This window comes from Phoxinus phoxinus (assembly GCF_949152265.1).
Source record: "Phoxinus phoxinus genome assembly, chromosome: 10".
Classification (NCBI taxonomy): domain Eukaryota; kingdom Metazoa; phylum Chordata; class Actinopteri; order Cypriniformes; family Leuciscidae; genus Phoxinus; species Phoxinus phoxinus.
In genome coordinates this window covers 18981166-19001491 of record NC_136885.1, presented here as the reverse complement: position 1 = coordinate 19001491, position 20326 = coordinate 18981166, and the positions used below count along the sequence as shown (strand labels likewise).

General features: G+C 43.4%; 1 protein-coding gene across 1 annotated transcript in view; it reads left to right on the top strand.

The window, feature by feature from the left end:
• The first annotated feature begins 16918 nt into the window (after positions 1-16918).
• efna4 (ephrin A4) overlaps positions 16919-20326 on the top strand; it is a 53487-nt gene continuing 50079 nt past the window's right edge. The window contains exon 1 of the mRNA XM_079627037.1: positions 16919-17525. Coding sequence (XP_079483163.1) covers positions 17407-17525 — 119 coding nt within the window. The 5' untranslated portion in view covers positions 16919-17406. The remainder of the gene's footprint in view (positions 17526-20326) is intronic.

Genomic DNA, 20326 nt, shown 5'->3' with positions numbered 1-20326 from the left:
AGGAATCAGAGACTCCTGGGTAATAAACATTATGCCAGGCCTCCATATATACACAGAGTCTGGATGCTAACAACTGGTTCTCAACTGGTGGGTGGCGGATCTGTTCTGGGAATTAAGGAATGCAGGGAAAACAAAACGCAACTTTAAAAACATAACCACATATAATCATATTGGTTTGCAAAGTAAATAGGCTTGTCAACATTTGGTAAAATACACAACCATAGTTTTTTGTTGGTCTCAATGCAGCGCATCCAACCAAATCATGGTCATGCTGAATAAGACCCAGCGTATTTACAGTACATGCGCTCACACGGGTTCACACACAATGTGTTTTTGCGTTTATCCGCGCTATTAGTAAATTATTTTGTACGCTATAGATGTACATTACCCGCTGCCTTGCCTTCTCATTGTCTCGCGCATGTATCCACGTTTTTAAAGGTGCGTTTACGCCATGTTGTAATTACATTAATTACGAGATTTCAACTTGTAAAAAGCGTTCACGTTGCAGCTTGTAAGATGGGATTTTTTTGAGAGCTCCTATTTGTACCACGTGACTGCTGTACCACCTGAGTGACCTGACATATGCATTGATATTGTCACCATAGAAACGCATAATTTCCAGTCCCACAACTTTAACAGCTTGTCAAACATTATATGCAGGGTTGTGACTTTTTCACTGGCAATTCCGAAGTCATAGCATAAAGCATAAACTCCATGATTGTCACAATTGCGTGTTATAAAGTCAGAAATGCTTGATACAATTGCGTGTGAGAAAAAAAGTCAGCAGAATTGGACATTATTACTTGCAATTGCCAGTTTGTAAGTCAGAATTGCGAGACAAAAAGTCGCAATTATCTTTTTAAATGTTTTATTCTGTGGAGAAAACAAGCTTCAAAACCACAGCATGATGGCACATCCACAACTAAGATATTTTACGGTCACCGTTATATGCTTAATCTGATGAAATAGAACGGTTAAGATTAAAATTTGGACACATGCTGCTGTCGCGAGAATTTTAGGTTTATTTAGCTTTTGTGGACCTATTTTGCCAAACGCGTCACACCCAGATTCTTCCGTTGAGAGCTTGAATAATAGACACCAGTTGGTGGCGATAATGCACCTTTGCCAATTGCAAGCAAACCGCTGGCATTTCATTGAATACACAGAAGAAGCAGAAGAAGAAGCGGCAGAGGAATATCGTACCTCACACAGCACATTCAATACAAGTCAATGGAGGTGGACAAACACTACGATAAAACCTGTTGGAAAGCATCTTTTTCAGCGATTTTTTTTGGGATCATATCAGTGAACACCCCTGACCACTCGGTGAGTTTCACGTCTTTGTAAACGAAAGTTTAATGTGTTTTAGGAAGGAATCTGCCAGTGCACATAGACAACCATTGTGGGGGTGTGGGGGGAAAGCTAAATAAACCTAAAATTCTCGGGACAGGAGCATGTGTCCAAAGTTTAATCTTAACCGTTCTATTTCATCAGATACGATCTGTAAACAGGGCTTTAAGTGTAAAATACCGAACTTGTCCTTTAAAGGCAGCAGAGCCGAGAAAGCATCGAAGCGTGGTGCAACGATTAAATAAAAATCTATTTAAAAGCGTAGCAGAACACAAAAATTCAAGACAACACTGCAGAAAAGAACTCTGGCTCTCGAGACGTGTTTCTAAGAATTTAACTACTTGACACAGTGTCTTTAAATCAAGGGTGTCATGCGTGAGATGTATACGTTAAAAGACTTCCAATTACCACATGTTTTAAAACAATTAAAAAGCGTTCTTTGTAAACTGGCCCTCAGGCTTCCAAATTGCACTTAAACTGTATAGGCTATATCTCGTGCCATGCTTATAATTGTACATGTTATAGGCTTTGTATGTATTATAGGCTTAGGGCTTTTGTATGATTAAACACTTTTGCTGCTGTGTTGGGTAACCTTTTGTTGTCCAATGTAAAATCCAGGTCCTGTTGCAAAACCAGTTTAGAACCGTTGCTTCAGATGCTGTGCAATACTCGTGTGAATCACAAACATTCTCTCTCAGGTTGTGTACTGTACTCTCAAGCTGCCATGATGGTGCACTTTTATTGTCCAAGCACTGTCATATTTGAACAGCTTTGGCAGAAGTCAATCCCTGCCTGAAAAGTAAATGCCCAAAGAGGGAGCAAGAGAGAGAGAGATGAGATGGAATAGGAGTAGATCACCAAGGCAGCAAAGTGGAGCGATGAGAAGGAATTTAACAAGGGGGGAAAAAGGCAAGAAACATCCTCTGAATACACTGGGTACCACTAGGTTGCCAATAACAAGTGTGTGGGAAAGACAAGTGTAACCAGGAAACAAACGGAGAAAGGAAGAGTTGAGCAAGGACAAGATAAGACGTGCAAGAAACATGATAATGGTTTCGATTCCCAGGGAAAACACACAACTATCATGGATTCCACGAATACATCAGATCTTTTATTTAACTTTCTTTCTTTTTTTTAATCAAGATTTTAGTTCAAAATGTGTATTAATACAGTCTAAAACCACAATGGATTATAACAATTAACAATTATGACTCATGTAATTTACATTTAAATAAAGTATTTTGATTTAGTACAGAAAAACATTGCCATGTAAAATATAAAATAAACATTTAAGATTCTGAACTATTTCTAGGTCCCCAATCAAACCAGCCAATTTGCCTCATCAAATTATGTAAATAATGTTTTTATGCTACCAATATTGGTAAATAAAACATTTTGCGTCAAATAATTTTTACTATTTTTTTAGTAATTTAAAATAGGTTTCAAATCATTATAGATGAAATAGATGTAAGATCAGGACACCACTGTTCCTGCTTGAAGATTCATGTCAACTAAATTCTATTCAATTCAATTCAATTCAATTCAATTCTATTCTATTCTATTCTATTCTATTCTATTCTATTCTATTCTATTCTATTCTATTCTATTCTATTCTATTCTATTCTGTTCTATTTGCATAAATGTAATATGTATACCATGGGTCTGTACTGATTTTGAAATTGGACAACATCAGAATAACATATGAAGAGAAATATGTTTCTTTTACACCTTTATTAAAAAACACATTCATCATTTATATCTTACACAGACAGCCGTTCAATATCATACGCAATCATATTTTCATATAATTCACGTTCTTGTGTGCAAGTGTGTGTTATGTGTGCAGTTGGGCATAAAGACAGCAGGCAAGAGACTAAGAAAGAAATAAAGAGGACAAGCGGATGAAGGCATCAGTCAGTACATAAGGAGACACACTGAGTTTGAGGGAGCGGCAGAAAATTGAAGGGAAAAATGGAGCGAGAGAGGGCAGAGGGGGGAGGAAAGAAAAAGGCAAAAAGAACATTTTGTAAACAGGTCTCTATAGTAACCAGTGCATAATTTGCTTGGTGGGAGCGAAAGAGGAAAAGAGAAGCGTTTACCGACTCGGCTTGAGCCCACCACTGTAATTACCCCTCAGAGAGAAAGAGAGAGAGAGCTTGAGAAAGAGAAACTGTGTGAAAAACATAAAGGCTACAGCTCAACCTGAATGCCTGCGAGTGACGTGTCTTCCTGCTTGTGTGTGTTTGTGTGTTTTGTTTTGGCAGGCCAGGTTTTTTGGCTAGTTTTTTTTTTTACCTTGTTTGGCGCTTTCCCTTTCATTTACATGAACAAAAGCTCATGCGGTCTCACCTACACACATAAACTGAACCTGAATGGATGCATTCAGTCACATTATCTTCAGCTGTTAAGAGCCAACAATATGCACCATGTTAGTTCCAAAAATAAAGCCAAGCATAAATGCATCAATCCCGGGTCTCCAATGTCCTTGCTATCACACTTTCTTCATTGAATTTATTATGCAGCGGGGCAGTTTAGTGAAAAGCGAAAGGGAACCGGTCTCTCTCTCTTACTCCCTTCGAGTTTGCATGTGGGCAGCCTAATTAATTGAGCAGTGCCTCTGTGAGTCTGTGTGTGTGTTACACGCCGGTTGAGAGGAAAGTTAATTATAGAGGGGAGAGTGGTGTGTACAGCCTGGTTGATTACAGTACGGCGGATTGGGAAAATGTGTGTTTGTGTATGTGTGTGAGACTGTCAGTCTGCGCCTGTACAGATAACAGGATTAACTCTCCCCTGACAGCTGGAGTACAACAGGGACGGAGAGAGAGAAACAAGAGAAAAATGAGGGAGGCAAGGAGGACATAAGTGACACTGATAGGGTTGAGGGATTTATGGAGACTGAGAGAGAAAGACCCAGTGCTGTCGTTTCTAAGAACACTTACTAACCCTATAAAAAGAGCTGCATAAAACTTAAAAAAAAGGAAGGGAAAAGTTTGCATCAAATTCTTTTACTTACTTCAAGTAAATGTTTGATAAAAAAAAAAACTGCCATAATTATAACAATAATCCATCTAACGAAAGTACCGCTGGAACTAAACTTGAGTTCTATGAAAATTGGTCCTATTTGTTCATTTGTTTTTGGCAAGTAAGATTTTTACTAATGCTAATATTAAGCAGCACAAATGTTTTCAATGTTGATAACGAAATATTCCTGGAGCACCAAATCTGCTTATTAGAATGATTTTTGAAGGATCATGTGACACTGAAGACTGAAGTAATGATGCTGAAAAATCACAGTAATAAATTACATTTAAAAATATATTTAAAAATAAAACATTGTAATAATATTTCATAATATTACTGCATTGCAGCCTTGGCAAGCATAAGAGACTTCTTAAAAAAAAAAAAACATGAAACAAATCTTACTGATCCTACACTTTTGAACAGTAGTGTACATAGTTTTAAATTGTCCAACATTATGTACTTCATTTTGCATTGTATATGAGAAAAGTGGATGTTATGGAGAGCTAAGTGCTTAACGTGTGAAGGTTTTTAACCTTAACAGACAGGGACCCCCCAAAAAAGGATTTTTCTGTAAAATATTATGAACATTAAAGGGACGGTTTTAAAACCATCTCTTTTACTTCCATCTTTAATGCCTAACAGGTCATTTATAATGTTAGAAATTAGTAAGAAATATAGTGAAAATTTAAAGGTACACTTAAGAAATGAAATGTGCTCAAAATGTTATTGCCAGACTACAGTAAGCCTACACAAAAGATTTACATACATCTTCTGTCATTCGTGTATGCGTGTTTTGAAAAAAAGAAAGAAGGCCTGACTTACATGCACAGATGACATCTTTCATGTCTCGTAGGACTTTCTTAGGTGACGCTATTTATATCCGCTCTGATATGCTGATCACAGGAAACCACGGGTACACCCCAAACCGTCAGATTTAACCAAGCCGAAGAGCAGCGCTAAAGCTAAAGGGAAAAACAAATAAATAAAACAATATTCCTGCCCAAGAAACTTGCCATTTTATGTTTTCTAAGTCAATAGAGAGCCAAAATAGTGTACTTTCAAAACATATATATTCTCCATAGTTCCATCAGAGACCATGGTTGAAGATCCAGTTTTAAATTAGACACCACATAAATAGACATAATCATGAATGACACCTTTTTAAACACAACAAACAGACAACACTTCGTACGCGAAATACAAAGATAACAATTAACGAATCAGTCATTTGAATAAAGAAACAAACACATCCTGGCGTTACGATACAACACCGCAAACATACTGAAGTATGTGAATGCAGATATTTTTCTAAACAAGCTACTGTGCGTTTATTGTGTTACGAATGTTTTATTTATGTGTTGCATTTTCAGCATTGCCTCAAGGGGCGCTATAGCAAAGTTGTGTGTCTGACTTCGGTCAGTTTTGTCTGTCAGGTCAACTACTGTGTCATAGCAGAGATACAGTTTATTAGTATAGAGTTTATCAATAGCTTAGAAAGCCAGTGGGTCTCATTATGCCATTATTACACTCAAGAACGTCTCACCGAAAAATGTCAGCACAATTCACAACATGTGCATACGCACATGAATTTGTTCTTAACCTCTGATGTTAAAGCTTTTAGATTGTTCTAGAAGAGCGGCCGCATGCCCAAGGTTAATCATTTGCATAAAACATGCCCAAACCATCTCTATACGAGCGTTCCACACAAACTTTCCTTTACAGGCTTTTGTCACTCTCTCAGCCAGGGCTGTCGTACAGGGGAGAATGGTGGTGATGATATTCAGGGGGTCCGAGTTTCAACCGAGAGGGTCCCACAGCAAACCTGCACCGGGGCCCAGATACAATATCTGCGGCCCTGCTCTCAGCAGCAAACATGCCACTCTCTAAAGACACACTCTCACCTGAGAACATGCACAGAAAGATTCCTGAGCAATGCTACGTTTGCCTTCCTCAAAACCAGTCCAAACACAATAAACACTTTATACAGACATCTCATTGGCCAGATGTACATACTGTACACGTATCTGTGTTTGAATACAGAGAACTGTATAGTTTGAGCTATTTTCTTATATGATGAAATGTTTAAGTCAAAAAATATTTATGTAAAGTTTCATCCAAACACAAAAGGCCACCCAGAGTAAATTATTTTTGTCAACGTGTGGTTTTAGTTGCTCCTACATTTTCTTTCATATATTTAGAATACATTTTAGTACATAGCCTAATTATTGGTGAATCATGATTTGTACGTGAACATTTGGACAAAACCCAACTGCTTTATTTAAAAAATGTAAACCAACAGTTGAGTTTGTCCGTATTTGACCAAACAACCCAGCTTTTTTAGAGTCTGTAACTGATGGTAACATAAATATCAGACATGTTATTAATGGCTTAGCATCAATCCTGTGTTCATCATGCTTGTAGAGGTGCCTACACTGTTAAATAGTTAGATTGTTGTAGATGTTTTGGGAATACAAAGCATAATCTAATTAAATATTATTAAACTGTCATTTTTATGTGTGAGGGGATACTGCATTGCTCTATTTAAGTATAGCACAATTCATACACATATGACTGTTATACTGTGTACACATAATAAACAGTATATTTTCTATCAGTGAAAATTATATGTATAGTTGTTGTACACTCTTATTAAAAGAAAAAGAAAAAGAAAGAGTGATAAATAGCGTGGATCACGGGATGATGGCCCCCACACACTGTCTTTGCATAGGGCCCAAGATTTGCCGCTACACCCCTGCCCTGGAGTACTGACACTACTGGCAAGACCACTGCAAGAGTGTACGTTAACTATTGCATACTTGCATAAACAATGTGAACGTTTCAAGCCTAAAATAAGCACACGGGCTGTGTCCGATAATGTTACAGTGTATGATGGCTGCGCTCTTCTTCAGCTTGGTAAAACTACATAAAACAGGAGCAGGGTCAGGTGGGGACGCAAGTTTTGGAACAACACCTGATTGCAGGAGCAGGAAACACACTTTAGAGCGGCTCCTGGAGGAGCACAAGGTGACTGTTCCCCGTTTAGCCCCAATTCTTAATTACCACAGCACTGCTGAGACTCCCACACAATAGCCCAGACCCGGCCCACATGGACCACTGGCACCCAGATCTTCATTTATATAAATCAAAGCTCTGCTGTGCTGCAGATATGACCTCCACAAGGGCTCCAAGCTGCGCTACACCGCCGCAAAGACCTGAATATATCCTGTTAATTCCGAGACAGGACAAATCTGCGGTCAGGAAGCGACACGGAGTCAGATATGAAGGCCCAGGCGTGACTATCTCTCTCTGGTGTATGTGCTGCCCATTATCACACGGCTTTATTAATTAGATAATAACTGAGGAGACCAATTCGGGCCTCAGTGGGTGAGACCTTTTGTGTAATTATCCCACGTTTCGTGAGAGCGAGGGAACGAGGAACTTCTGCTTTGTTGTCGGGGGACTGCGAATCCTCCAGAGGGACAAATCACACAAGGGAAGACGCCGGCGCACAATCATGTGATATTAATGAGAAGAGGACAGGGGAATTAATAGGTTGTGCCATAGCGAGGGGAAGACTTAGAAGAATTAGCCACCGAATATACCCACCGCCGCGCTTCCCAACGTCATTGGTGAATACTCTCCACCTGCCGCTAAGAGTGATGGGCCAGTCGCACCGTTGGTCGTACCTGCCTCGCATTACTCACATGTTGGGCCAGTAATTTAACACGCGCAGATAATAACAAGGGACCACCGACTGTTGCCGCACATGGTGGCCACGGTTATTACTGCCTGAACACGTACTCTCCCGGGATCTCTGTCGTCAGCAAGGTGAATTAATTCTGCTTCTCCCTTACCCATCAACACATTCACACATAGAAACACAAAACATATAGACTCCCACAGAGATTAGCAGAACTATAGAGCCAAAGTCTCCAGAAGCTGTCGCGTACTTCAAAACAACTTCAAGGATACATCCTCATGCACTACTAGAATGAATGGAATAATGTCAGAATGATACTTCACTGGCTTGGGATTCTGAAGAAAACAAAAAAGGAGGCAATAAAATGAACAAACACATACAAAAAAAGTATGCGGAAACAACACATTGAGCAGGACACAAGACATAGAAGCTCTTTCCTAGAATTCTTATAAACATGCCTAATTCATTCCCCAATGGTGAAAACGTACTCGGTTACTAACGTAACCTCGGTTCTCTCTAGGAGAGGGAACGAGTACTGCGTCGAAAGAACGCTACGGGAAAGATATTTCTTTGTCGAGATTGAAGCCAAAAATTAATCCTTAATTTTGTAATATTGTAAAACGCTTTTCTGAAGCATACAACCTAGGCGGAGCAATACAGCTCACCCATTGGCTGCTCTGCCAGAAAAGCACAGCCTATGCGAGGCCAGGACGCTGACCAATGAGGACGCTTCGCGCCCTTCTGCGTCACCTCCCGCCCAAACAGGCGTGGCCTAGGCCTATAAATACGAGCATAGCTGTCTAACACGCCGATTTTCGTCAATGAAGCGACGCAGCGTGGACACGCACGGCATGAGACGTAGTACTCGTTCCCTCTCCTAGAGAGAACCGAGGTTACGTTAGTAACCGAGTACGTTCTCTTACGTAGAGTTCTCTCGTACTGCGTCGAAAGAACGCTACGGGAACCCCATGCAAACCGCCGTGCGTGTTCTTGGATCAACACAGACACCTAAGGGCGCGCGCGCCCTGGTATACAAGCGCCTACCCCAAGAAGTATAAGGAGAGCGGCTAAAAAAGCATCATCCCTTATAGTAGTGCCTCTCAAGGCATAATAGCATATATATGTAAATATAGATATATATGAGGGGTAATAGCATGCTCATGGGACACATTGTCAGTGAGTGATGCTTAAAACATTGAAGTGACCTGGGCCGCAGCGCGGGGCAGGAGCACTTATACATATTAGACATTGAAGTGACCTGGGCCGCAGCGCGGGGCAGGAGCACTTGTACATATTACCATTGAAGTGACCTGGGCCGCAGTGCGGGGCAGGAACACTTATACATAGTCTTCTAGACCGAGAGCAGTTTAGCCTGCAACGCAGGAACCTCTAGGTTATAGAACCTAATAAATGTAGACGGGGAGGCCCAGCCTGCCGCCATACAGATATCTTGTAACGAGATTCCGCTATACCAAGCCCATGAGGAGGCCATGCCTCTCGTGGAATGTGCTCTGATGCCCAAAGGGCATTCCAAGCCTCCAGATGCGTAGGCTAGCGCAATGGCGTCCACTACCCATCGAGACAGACTCTGTTTCGTTGCGGCTCGTCCCTTGGAGCGCCCGCTGAACGAAACGAAGAGCTGCTCCGTCTGTCGAAAAACAGCGGAGCGGGACACGTAAGCTCTTAATGCCCTGACCGGGCAAAGGGAGCTATTTCCGTCCTCTGAGGCCGGCAGGGCCGACAGGGAGATGACCTGAGCCCTGAACGGCGTGTTGAGGGACTTAGGCACGTACCCATGCTTCGGTTTCAACACGACTATAGAGTCGTTTGGACCGAACTCCATACAAGAAGCTCTCACTGAGAGCGCTTGCAAGTCTCCCACACGCTTCACTGAAGCGAGAGCCAAAAGAAACACGGTCTTGAGAGACAGGTGTTTCATGTCAACTGAGTGAATAGGCTCGAAAGGGGCCCCTTTCATAGCGTTCAACACTGTAGAAAGGTCCCAAACGGGGACTGAAGGAGGCCTTGGAGGGTTTAACCTCCTGGCGCCTCTCAGGAAGCGGACCACCAGGTCGTTCCTGCCTAGTGAACGGCCAAGCGTTGGATTAACGAACGCTGATATGGCAGCCACATAGACTTTGAGCGTGGATGGGGTTCTTCCCTTATCCAATAGCTCTTGCAAGAAGGAGAGAATCTCCGGTTCTCCACACTGAAGTGGTGACAGACCTTGATCTGAACACCATCCAGAGAACACCGACCATTTGGAAGCGTAGAGCCGTCTAGTAGACGGAGCCCTAGCTTGTTCGATCGTGTCTAACACTCCTCTTGGGAGGTTAGCGGGTACCCGTTTATGGCCCATACGTGTAGGGACCAAAGCTCGGGGTGAGGATGCAAAATCGAGCCCTTGGCCTGTGAGAGGAGGTCTCTCCTCACTGGTATCGGCCACGGGGCAGTACTTTTCAGTTGCATCAAAGCTGGGAACCAGGTCTGATTCGTCCAGAATGGAGCAACTAGCAGTACTGAGCATCCGCTCTCCCTGATACGCTCCAGCACTTGAGGCAGGAGTGAGACAGGAGGAAAAGCATAGAGCGGGCGGCGGGGCCAGACTCTGGCCAGCGCGTTCGTGCTCTTCGAAAAGAATTCTGGGCAATGAGCGTTTTCCTGGTTTGCAAACAGGTCTATTTCCGCTCTGCCGAACGTTTTCCACAGCAGACGCACTGTCTGTGTGTGTAGGGACCACTCTCCAGTGGGAACGTTGTTCCGTGAGAGTCTGTCCGGGCCTACGTTCAAGTGGCCTGGCACGTGCATTGCTCTTAACGAGCGCAGGTTGTGCTGGGCCCACACCAGTATGCGTTCCGCTAACCTGAATAGGTTCCGGGATCTCACGCCACCCTGGCGGTTTATGTAGGCTACTACCGACATGTTGTCCGAGCGGACCAGGACGTGGTGTCCTTTTATCCGGGGACAGAAGCGCCTCAGCGCAAAGTCCACTGCCATCATTTCCAGGCAGTTTATGTGCGGTAGTTTGGCTCGCTCTGACCACTGGCCAAAGAGCGGACTGCCGTCGAGCAGTGCTCCCCAGCCTGAGGTGGACGCGTCCGTGGACACCACCTTCAGGCTCGAGGAAGTCCCCAGGCTTACACCTGACCGGTACCAGTCTGACGCTCTCCATGGTGTCAGGGCTGAAATGCATTCCTGAGTGACCTTGAGGCGATAGCGACCGTGTAGCCATGCTCGGCGCGGTACGCGCGCTCTCAACCAGAACTGTAGTGGGCGCATGCGCAGCAGGCCCAACTGCAGCACTGTTGAGGCTGAGGCCATGAGGCCCAGCATTTTCTGAAATCTCCTGAGTGGCACTATGTGGCCGCTGAGGAAGGATTTCGCCATTTGCAGGGTATTTCGCCTGCGCTGTGATGACAGCTGTGCTGTCATAGACAGTGAGTTCAGATCCAGTCCTAAAAAGGAGATCCTTTGACTGGGAAACAGTGAACTTTTCTCCCAATTGACCCTCAGACCTAAGCACTCGAGGTGATCGAGTATTAGTGTCTTGTGGTGAGCGAGTTCTGACGGCGATTGAGCCAGAATTAGCCAATCGTCCAAATAGTTCAGAATTCGAACGCCCCGGAGTCTCAGGGGTGCCAGCGCCGCGTCCATGCACACTGTAAATGTACGAGGTGCTAGGGATAGGCCGAATGGCAGGACTGTGTACTGATATGCCCGGCCCTCGAAGGCGAATCTCAAAAATCGCCTGTGACGTGACGCAATTTGTATGTGAAAATACGCGTCTTTCAGATCTATTGCCATAAACCAGTCTTCTCGGCGAATTTGCGCGAGGATACCTCTGGTCGTGAGCATTCTGAACTTCCGCTTTGCAAGCGTTTTGTTCAGACGCCTTAGATCTAAAATGGGTCTGAGACCCCCGTCTTTCTTCGGTACCAGGAAATATCTGCTGTACAGGCCCCCTTCGCTCTGAGCTTGAGATAAAGGCTCTATGGCCCCTTTGCTCAATAGCTTCGCTATTTCGGCTCGAAGTAGATGTGCTACTTCTGTTTTTACCGTGGTTTCGACTTTTCCCGTGAAACGGGGAGGGCGTCGATAAAACTGTAGCGAATAGCCTCTTTTTATAGTCTCTAGCACCCATTCTGAAACCCCGGGTAGTCCTTCCCATGCATCTGCACGTGTGACTAGGGGTTGAATGTAATCTGGGCTCTGGTCGCGAAATGGCGGCGACACGAGAGCAACCATGTGCTGTGACATGGACGCCGTGGCGTCTGAGGCGGGGGACATGTTTAACACAGTATGTGTCCCGCGCGCGCTCGACTCTCTGAGTTGAGAGAGAGCACGCGGGGCGAGCCCTACGGGGCTCGTTATGTTTGTGAATAAACGTGGGCGCTTGGTGGCGGGCACATTTATAACACCGGGGACACTGTGTTTGTGTACTGACTGACCGTTCGTTAGTTTCGTTTTTACAGAAACCGCGGAACGTGCAGTGTGTAGTGGTTGTGGGCACTGGACAGTGGGCACGCTCACTACACGTAAAGCACAATCGGTGTGAGCCGATTTTATGTGTGCAAACCCTGTGTTGAACGGGGCTGTGCTTGTGTGAATGAATGGGCACTGGGTGGGCATTGCAGTTACACACATTACACCATCGGCCTTGGCCGGAACACCAGAAATTAAACTCTTTTTTAGATTTATCTGGGTCGCCGTGAAAACGGCGTTTGTGTGCAGGCAAACGGGCTTTACGGCCGGTTTGTTGGCTGCTGAGTACACTGGTACAAACACGGAACTTAGGGCTGTACAAGCGAGAATCTTTGGTGGAAGTCCGGCCGCAGCGGGACCCGAACACCGTCTTTTTCCTAGCAGGGCTAGGATGGCGCCGAGGCCTCGGGCTTGATTGAGATCTTGGGCCGAGGACCACGCGGTGGCGGGCGGCGTCCGGCGGAGCGAGACCGTGGTCTCTCTCGGGCCTGTTGTTGCTGGGCCGGCGCGGCGGGCGCGGGGCGCTGCTGAGTTCGGGCAGGCGGCTGTTTAGGGCGGCCTGTTGCGGAACTGGAGCGCTTTGGCAGGAAATGTCTCATGGCCTGCGAAGTTTTCTGTACCTCGGCGAATCGGTCCGCGAAGTCCTTCACGGAGGATCCGAAGAGGCCAGCCGGTGAAATGGGGGCGTCGAGAAACGCAGAGCGCTCGGATTCCGCCATTTCAGAGAGAGTCAGCCATAAATGTCTCTCAGAAACAGTAGCTGTGGCCATAATCCTGCCGATGGCGTGTGCGGCGGACTTTGTAGCGCGAAGAGCTAGGTCTGTGGCGCTACGCAGGTCCGGAACACTGATCGCGCCCGGGCCTTCCTCGTCTAGCTTGCAGAGGAGGTTGGCCTGGTGGATTTGAAGCACCGCCATGGTGTGCAGCGCCGATGCAGCTTGTCCGGCGGCGGAATACACGCGACCGTTCAGAGCTGAAGACGTGCGGCAAGCTTTGGATGGTAGGACTCCCTTAGCCCGCCGTCCCGCAGAGGGTGGGCAAAGGTGAGTCGCTACCGCCTCCTCGACCGGAGGGAGAGCGTGGTAGCCTCTGTCTCGAGCACCGTCCACTACGGAGAATGCTGGCGAGGCAGAAGTACGTACTCTGGCTGAAAATGGCGCCTTCCATGATTTCGCTACCTCTTCGTGAAGCTCAGGAAGAAACGGTGCGTGTCTGGAGGGGGGCGCAGCGCGGTCTCCAGAGAGGAAGCGTCCATCCAGCCGGTTGAGTGCAGGTTGTTCGGGCGTCGACCAATCGAGGCCGAGGCTCGACACGGCCTGTGTGAGCAGACGCATCAGTTCCGCCTCGATGCTGATCTTCCCTCCTCTGCGCTCTCGAACAGCGGGGGAGGGGAGGTCCACAGAGCTCGCCCAACCCTCGCTCTCCGAAGCGAGAAGCGAACAGCAATCATCATCTCCCTCTGATACAGCTTGCTGGTCGTCATCCATAACGGACAAAGCGGCGTGCTGCGGCTGTTGTCCGTCGGTGAGCGACTCGAGCGAGACGTTGAGAGGAGCTAGCGGCGGCGGCGGCGAGCTCCTCGTGGAGGGAGGTTCCGGGACCCGCTGAGCACGGCGCTTTTTACGGCGCGGCGCTACAGGGGGCGGTTGAGCAGCTTCGGCGAAAGATGCAAGGCGAGTCCGCAGAGTCGCGATTGGCATCATGTCGCAGTGATGGCAGCCGCCATCACCGAGAGCGATAGCTGCATGTTCCTCGCCCAAGCAGGAAACACATAACTCGTGGTGGTCCCCGTCGATGAGCGCAGCTCGGCAGGAGCCGCAGGAAAAGCGAGACATCTTTATAAAGACGCTCGTGCTCTTTTGTGAGGAAAAAGCGTGTGACGCGGTAGGCGAACACACACACAAAACACACACAAAACTGAAAGGATATATCCACGCCGGAGAAGCGCAGCAGGGAACGGCGGCTGAAGGCGGCGAAGACCAGCGGCTTCAGGTAAGGGCTCGTCCTGCTGAGGTGCTTGTATCCAGACGGCTGTGGTGGCTCGAATCAATCCAGCGATGCGTGCAGCTTCGTTGAATTTAAGAAAATCGGCGTGTTAGACAGCTATGCTCGTATTTATAGGCCTAGGCCACGCCTGTTTGGGCGGGAGGTGACGCAGAAGGGCGCGAAGCGTCCTCATTGGTCAGCGTCCTGGCCTCGCATAGGCTGTGCTTTTCTGGCAGAGCAGCCAATGGGTGAGCTGTATTGCTCCGCCTAGGTTGTATGCTTCAGAAAAGCGTTTTACAATATTACAAAATTAAGGATTAATTTTTGGCTTCAATCTCGACAAAGAAATATCTTTCCCGTAGCGTTCTTTCGACGCAGTACGAGAGAACTCTACGTAAGAGAACAGCCCTTTTCATGAATAACCAGTTTGAGGAGGAGAATTAGGGTGTGTAATAACTGCGGAGAACAAATGTCCTTTATGTTCAATGGGTTTTAAATGGATCTGCTTAAGTGTTGTTACTGAGCTAGTTATTCCGGTTAATCAAACAGCCTATCATTTGGTGACAATATCTTAACAAAAACAGGATTATTAAAGTGAACACACACACACACACACACACTATTTTAATATATTTTGAACAGTCATTTATTTCTATAATGGCAAAGCTGAATTTTTAGCAGCATTACTCAGCATTACTCTTAGTCTTCAGTGTCACAAGATCCTTCAGAAATCATGGCGCGTTCAGCCGCATGAACGCCACCACAATGTCGTAAATATCTTCACGAGTTGTTTACCCATATACGAGGGTGTTTCGGTGAAACATGCCGGAATACCACTAGGCTATACTTATGTATTTTGCAATGACATTATCAGAGTTTTCTATTTGCAAAGAAGCTAATTGCCTGCACAATATGAAAGCATTGTAATAAACATGTAACGATAAAGTTTACAGTGGCTTCATAAAATAATTAAAAACAAAAAAGCAAAACACACCTGATGCACATTCTTTGTTCTTTATTTTCTAGAGTATTTAAAAACATTTCTGTTTTTTTGTGTAGTTAATTAAAAGAAAGTACACCGCCATCTTACTTGAACGTGACTGAACGCACCTGACGTCGTAAACACAACTTCCTACCTCGTAAATCATTCTAATATGCCGATTTGCTACTAAGAAACGTTTCCTGTTATTATCAATGTTGAAAACAGTTATGCTGCTTAATATTTTTGTGGAAACTCTGATGCATTTTTTCATAATTAATAGAATGTTTAAAAGAATAGCATTTATTTGAAATGGAAAACTTTTGTAATAATGTAAAATTATTTACTGTCACTTTTGTGGAATGAATCCTTGTGGAATAAAACCATTCATTTCTTAAAGTAAATATATAATTTATATATAATATAGGCTATATTTTATAATCTAAAGGCCCAGAATGGATCACTGCTGCATTCACTTATGGTATATTTTGGAACACAGTAGTCCTACAGTTAAAATCTATTATGACTTTTTCAGTAGAATACACAGGTAATTTTAGGCAGAATGACATCTCGTCACCACAATTTTTCAAACGTTTTACTGTAACAACAACAGCCTACATGTAACATGGGAAAAGATGCCCCCACCTTAATTTTCAGTACTTTTGATGAATGACTACGATATTTTTTATTTGGGCATTTCTCTGAATATCAATATTTGTGATATTTAGTCAGCCAAAACAATTTTGAGTTTAATTTAACTAATTTTGTGTCTCTGCAAAATAGTGATCTATGACATTGTATTATGTTGAATACGTTTTTCTTGTGTTTATTTGTAAATGAGGGATTTGGACACATTAATGTTTTTAGATTTGTGGAGTAAAAGTTGTTTTTTTATTTTGAAATAAAAAGGACAAATTTAGACCCTTGGGGTAAGAAGATGACCACATGTCTTAGACCCGATGAGAAATGTCGCAGTCCCTACTAACCTTTGTTGTAGTCCTTAAAAAGATATTTCTTTAAAAGAAAATATTTCCCTTTACTTTGAACTTTGTAGGTGTTGTTTATGCTCAAACAGCAACATTACACACTAACTAAAATTTTAAAAGTGACATAATCAACAACCCTTTTAAGGGAAGCATATTCCCCCATGTTACCCCTATAAAATGTTTAATTTGAAGAAAAATGGCTGCACGAGCCAAAAGTTGGTTCAAGGGGAAGAAACTTACTTGAAAGACTTTTGTCCCATATGCAGCGAGTGGAGCTGTCAGGGCACTGTGTGTGTGCAGCACACCTTCAAAAGCTTTGGAATGTTGGTCCCGCCCCTTAGATCATTGATTGGCTCAAAGTTTCAACGCTCACGCACCCGTGTCCTCCGCCCTGCCCAGAAACGCACTCCAGTCACTCCTAATCACTGTCAACTATCAACGGCCGTGATTGAGAGCGTCCCGCGACTACAAACAATTGTCTCCTCTTTTCATAAGAAGTTTGGAGTTGCTGTCAAACTTGGACCTTATAAACCGACACTGGATTTAGCCTACACTTGAAGAAAAATAAGTTATTTTTATGTCAGCGTAAAGTGGAACGACTACTTATCAAATCTTCACAAGGAAATACTAAACGTCACAAGGAATCGCAAGAATGTTTTTTTATGAACTTGTCGCACACGTCAACATATGTTTTGTGACTTTATAAACTAAAGCGTGCAACTTCTTGTTGCATAGTAAGCAGAACATGATCTTGTAAAAGCGTTCAGAGTTCCTAACGACTTGGGAATTCTGTTTCTCTTCTTGCCCAGTAAAGTTCTTCTGCTGGGTTTTACTCAACTGAATCTCACCTCAGTTTAAACTCGTTTCATCAGCGGCCCACAAGGGCTTGGACGATTTCAGGCATGAACGTGCCAAGGTGCTCTGGAGTTTGCGCTATGATGAGACTTCTGGCGCTGGTAATACATGTTTTGTCATCGACAGCAAAGAGACACGTTGTATACTGGAACACTACAAACACACGGTAAGTTCACAATTACCTTTAATTCATACTCATCGTGTTGACTGTTTCCAATGAACCTCATTACGCAGGATTGCGGTTAACTACGTTCCCTGTGCGTAATTCAGCGCGCGATGCTCTTCGGGAGCTCAGCCCAGTGAATGTGAGGTGACTAAGCCCAAAAACGCTCCCAGATTTGTGTTGCTTCTTGTCTGCAGCCGAAAACACACCTGCACCTATTAAAGGGTTTAAATGTGGTAACGTGTCCTCCCATGCCTCACTACTGTTTTCACCAGCCAAACTTTGATGTATTAATCCTTAAAGATACACTCAGTATTTTTTTTTCTAATTAAAGTTTTATGCATAAAGACAGAAATGAACCGCATTTTTATAAGTTAACAGAAATTATGTACAATCACATGAGAAAACATGGAGCGGGTTGCCACTAAATGGGCGCTGCCATTTTTAAATCACATGACCATGGAAGTTTCTATTATAACTTCCAATCATTTAAAATAATGTTTAATATAATATGCTTTTCAGTCAATTTACAAAGCCTCAGATAATACATTTTGCAGCATCAAAGGCATAGTAAGCAATTTTTTGAGAATAATTGTTGAACACTTGATATTTGAGGGTATGTTTACACCATAACGATATAATGAAAACGGAGAAGTTTTTAGTTGAAAAACAACTAACAGTCGTGTAATCAGTCCCTTAAATCAACCCCCGAAAAACACACCCCTCCCGCTTTAAAGCTTTTCTAATATTAACGTCTTAAAACTTTTGCCTAATCATAACCCTTCTTTTTCCATTGATATTCCTCTGACTTTTTCTCTTTTATAATGTCTCTCAGCCATCTCTCTTTCAACAGTCTTTATTCAAATCTCCCTCTCGCTCACTCTCTCTCTCCTCTCCCATCATGAGTGGACACGCCCCCTATTGCTGATTGGCTAAAAGTTTGTTGTGGTGGTCTAATCCACTTTCAACAGCGTTTTTTTCAGAAATCACTTACTGCACCTTTAAGTGTGGAAACTGTTCCCCACATCTGAATATGCCTACTTCCTTCCAGGGTTGTCAAATGTACGTCAAATGATTAGTAGTTTTAAATTCACAATATTTATAAATTGGTATGCAAAAAAATCTCAGATGGCTAAGATTCTGATGTGTTCCATTAGACAATTTTTATCCCAAATGAGACCATGGGAGAGGGTTGTCATATTTATTAATGACAGGGAATGACGATGCAGCTGAGGTTGCAGGTCAGATGGCATGATGAATTTCCAGATTGTATTCATAATTCATGCTTGCATTCTTATGTATAAGACATACTTTTAGTTTTAAAATGGTCAAAAAAGGTCTTCATCAACTGCAGAGTAGTTTCCAGTGGTTTTATTAACTAAAACTAATAAAAACGTTTTTTTAATTGAAATAAAGCTGAAATACAATACAAATATTAGATGAGAAACGTTAATTTTAATAACTAATAAGAAAATTAGAAATGTTGCCTTGGCAACTAACTGAAATAACATGAGTTTATTATATTAAAATGACTAAAATGGAATGTATAAAAATAAAGACTAATTCAAAAACAGTAAATACTAGAATAGTATATAAATAATACTAAATTAACTGTGATTTCGGACTCTGAAAATTAGATCGGATCTGAGAATGTCCATTATGTGGATGTTTGTAGAATGAGACTGGGGAAAACAAACAAAGAGGATCAAAACAAAAGAAAAACAAACAGCTTTGGTGTGAAGCGGCAGCAGTTAGTAATTATCTTGTGTATCTGTGTTCCAATTTCATTAATTGGGATCAAGGGTCAGAGCGTTTGTATCTCAGCTATATGCTGTAAAATCCAATGCCCTCCGGATCCTTACAGTCTGGTGAACAATTTCTCTAGGTTTGATCAATTAGTGCTGAACGTAGCACTAATTAAATAAATCAATGTTAATGATGTGTGCTAATCAGCTCTCTTCCTGTAGTGCCACATATCTGTCCTCTGTCTTGCTCTATAATAGTTTAATTGGTGTCATTTGTTAGACTGATGGCGCGCTCACCTGCCACTCCAGGTGTTATCTCGGTCTGGATTGGCTGTGCGAGTTTAGGACAGCCTGGAGGGACAGCTGTGCTCCGCCCCTCTCGGAACATCTCGGACATGGGAAGCTCTCCATATGGACTTGTTTTTCAGCGACAGGCCTCATGTAGTGACACGCAAATAGTTAAGCTTGAATTTGGTTTCTTTGTCATAGCTCATTAAGTTCTCATCAGAGAAAGAGTTTAAAAAAAAAAAGTTGCACAGTTGTTTGTTGTCTGCCATGCAGTTTATTATTCATATGATAGAGAGATTAATTTTCTCTTAGCTTGTGGGCTCACTGACGTACACAAACCGACACTTGCCGTCAAGGTTGGTGTGTAGTCGTGTTTAGTCTTGTTACGCAGTGATGTGGTTTATTAACACAGATTTAGGTAAAGGCGTCTGCAGACTAAACATCAACTCATTTGCTTCAAGGTTCTCCAGCGCTTCAAACAATGAACACATTGCACAGACATTGATTTGCTGTTTACACCAAATAGTGCAATATAACTAGATTAATGAGGCTCGGTTTTGGATACATGAGCGCTGCAAGGTAGTCATGTAATTTTTCATCACATCAATACTAGAAAGAGTGGGAGAAACTAAAGACTTTTGGGTTTGTCTAGCTGTTGGTTTGGTGTGTATGTGTGATAATAAATATATATATTTTGTTGTATTTTTCCTCCTCCTTAATCTCCACTTCTGCCTTTCAGTTGTAACTGAGCTGTGAACTGCTAAGAAACAT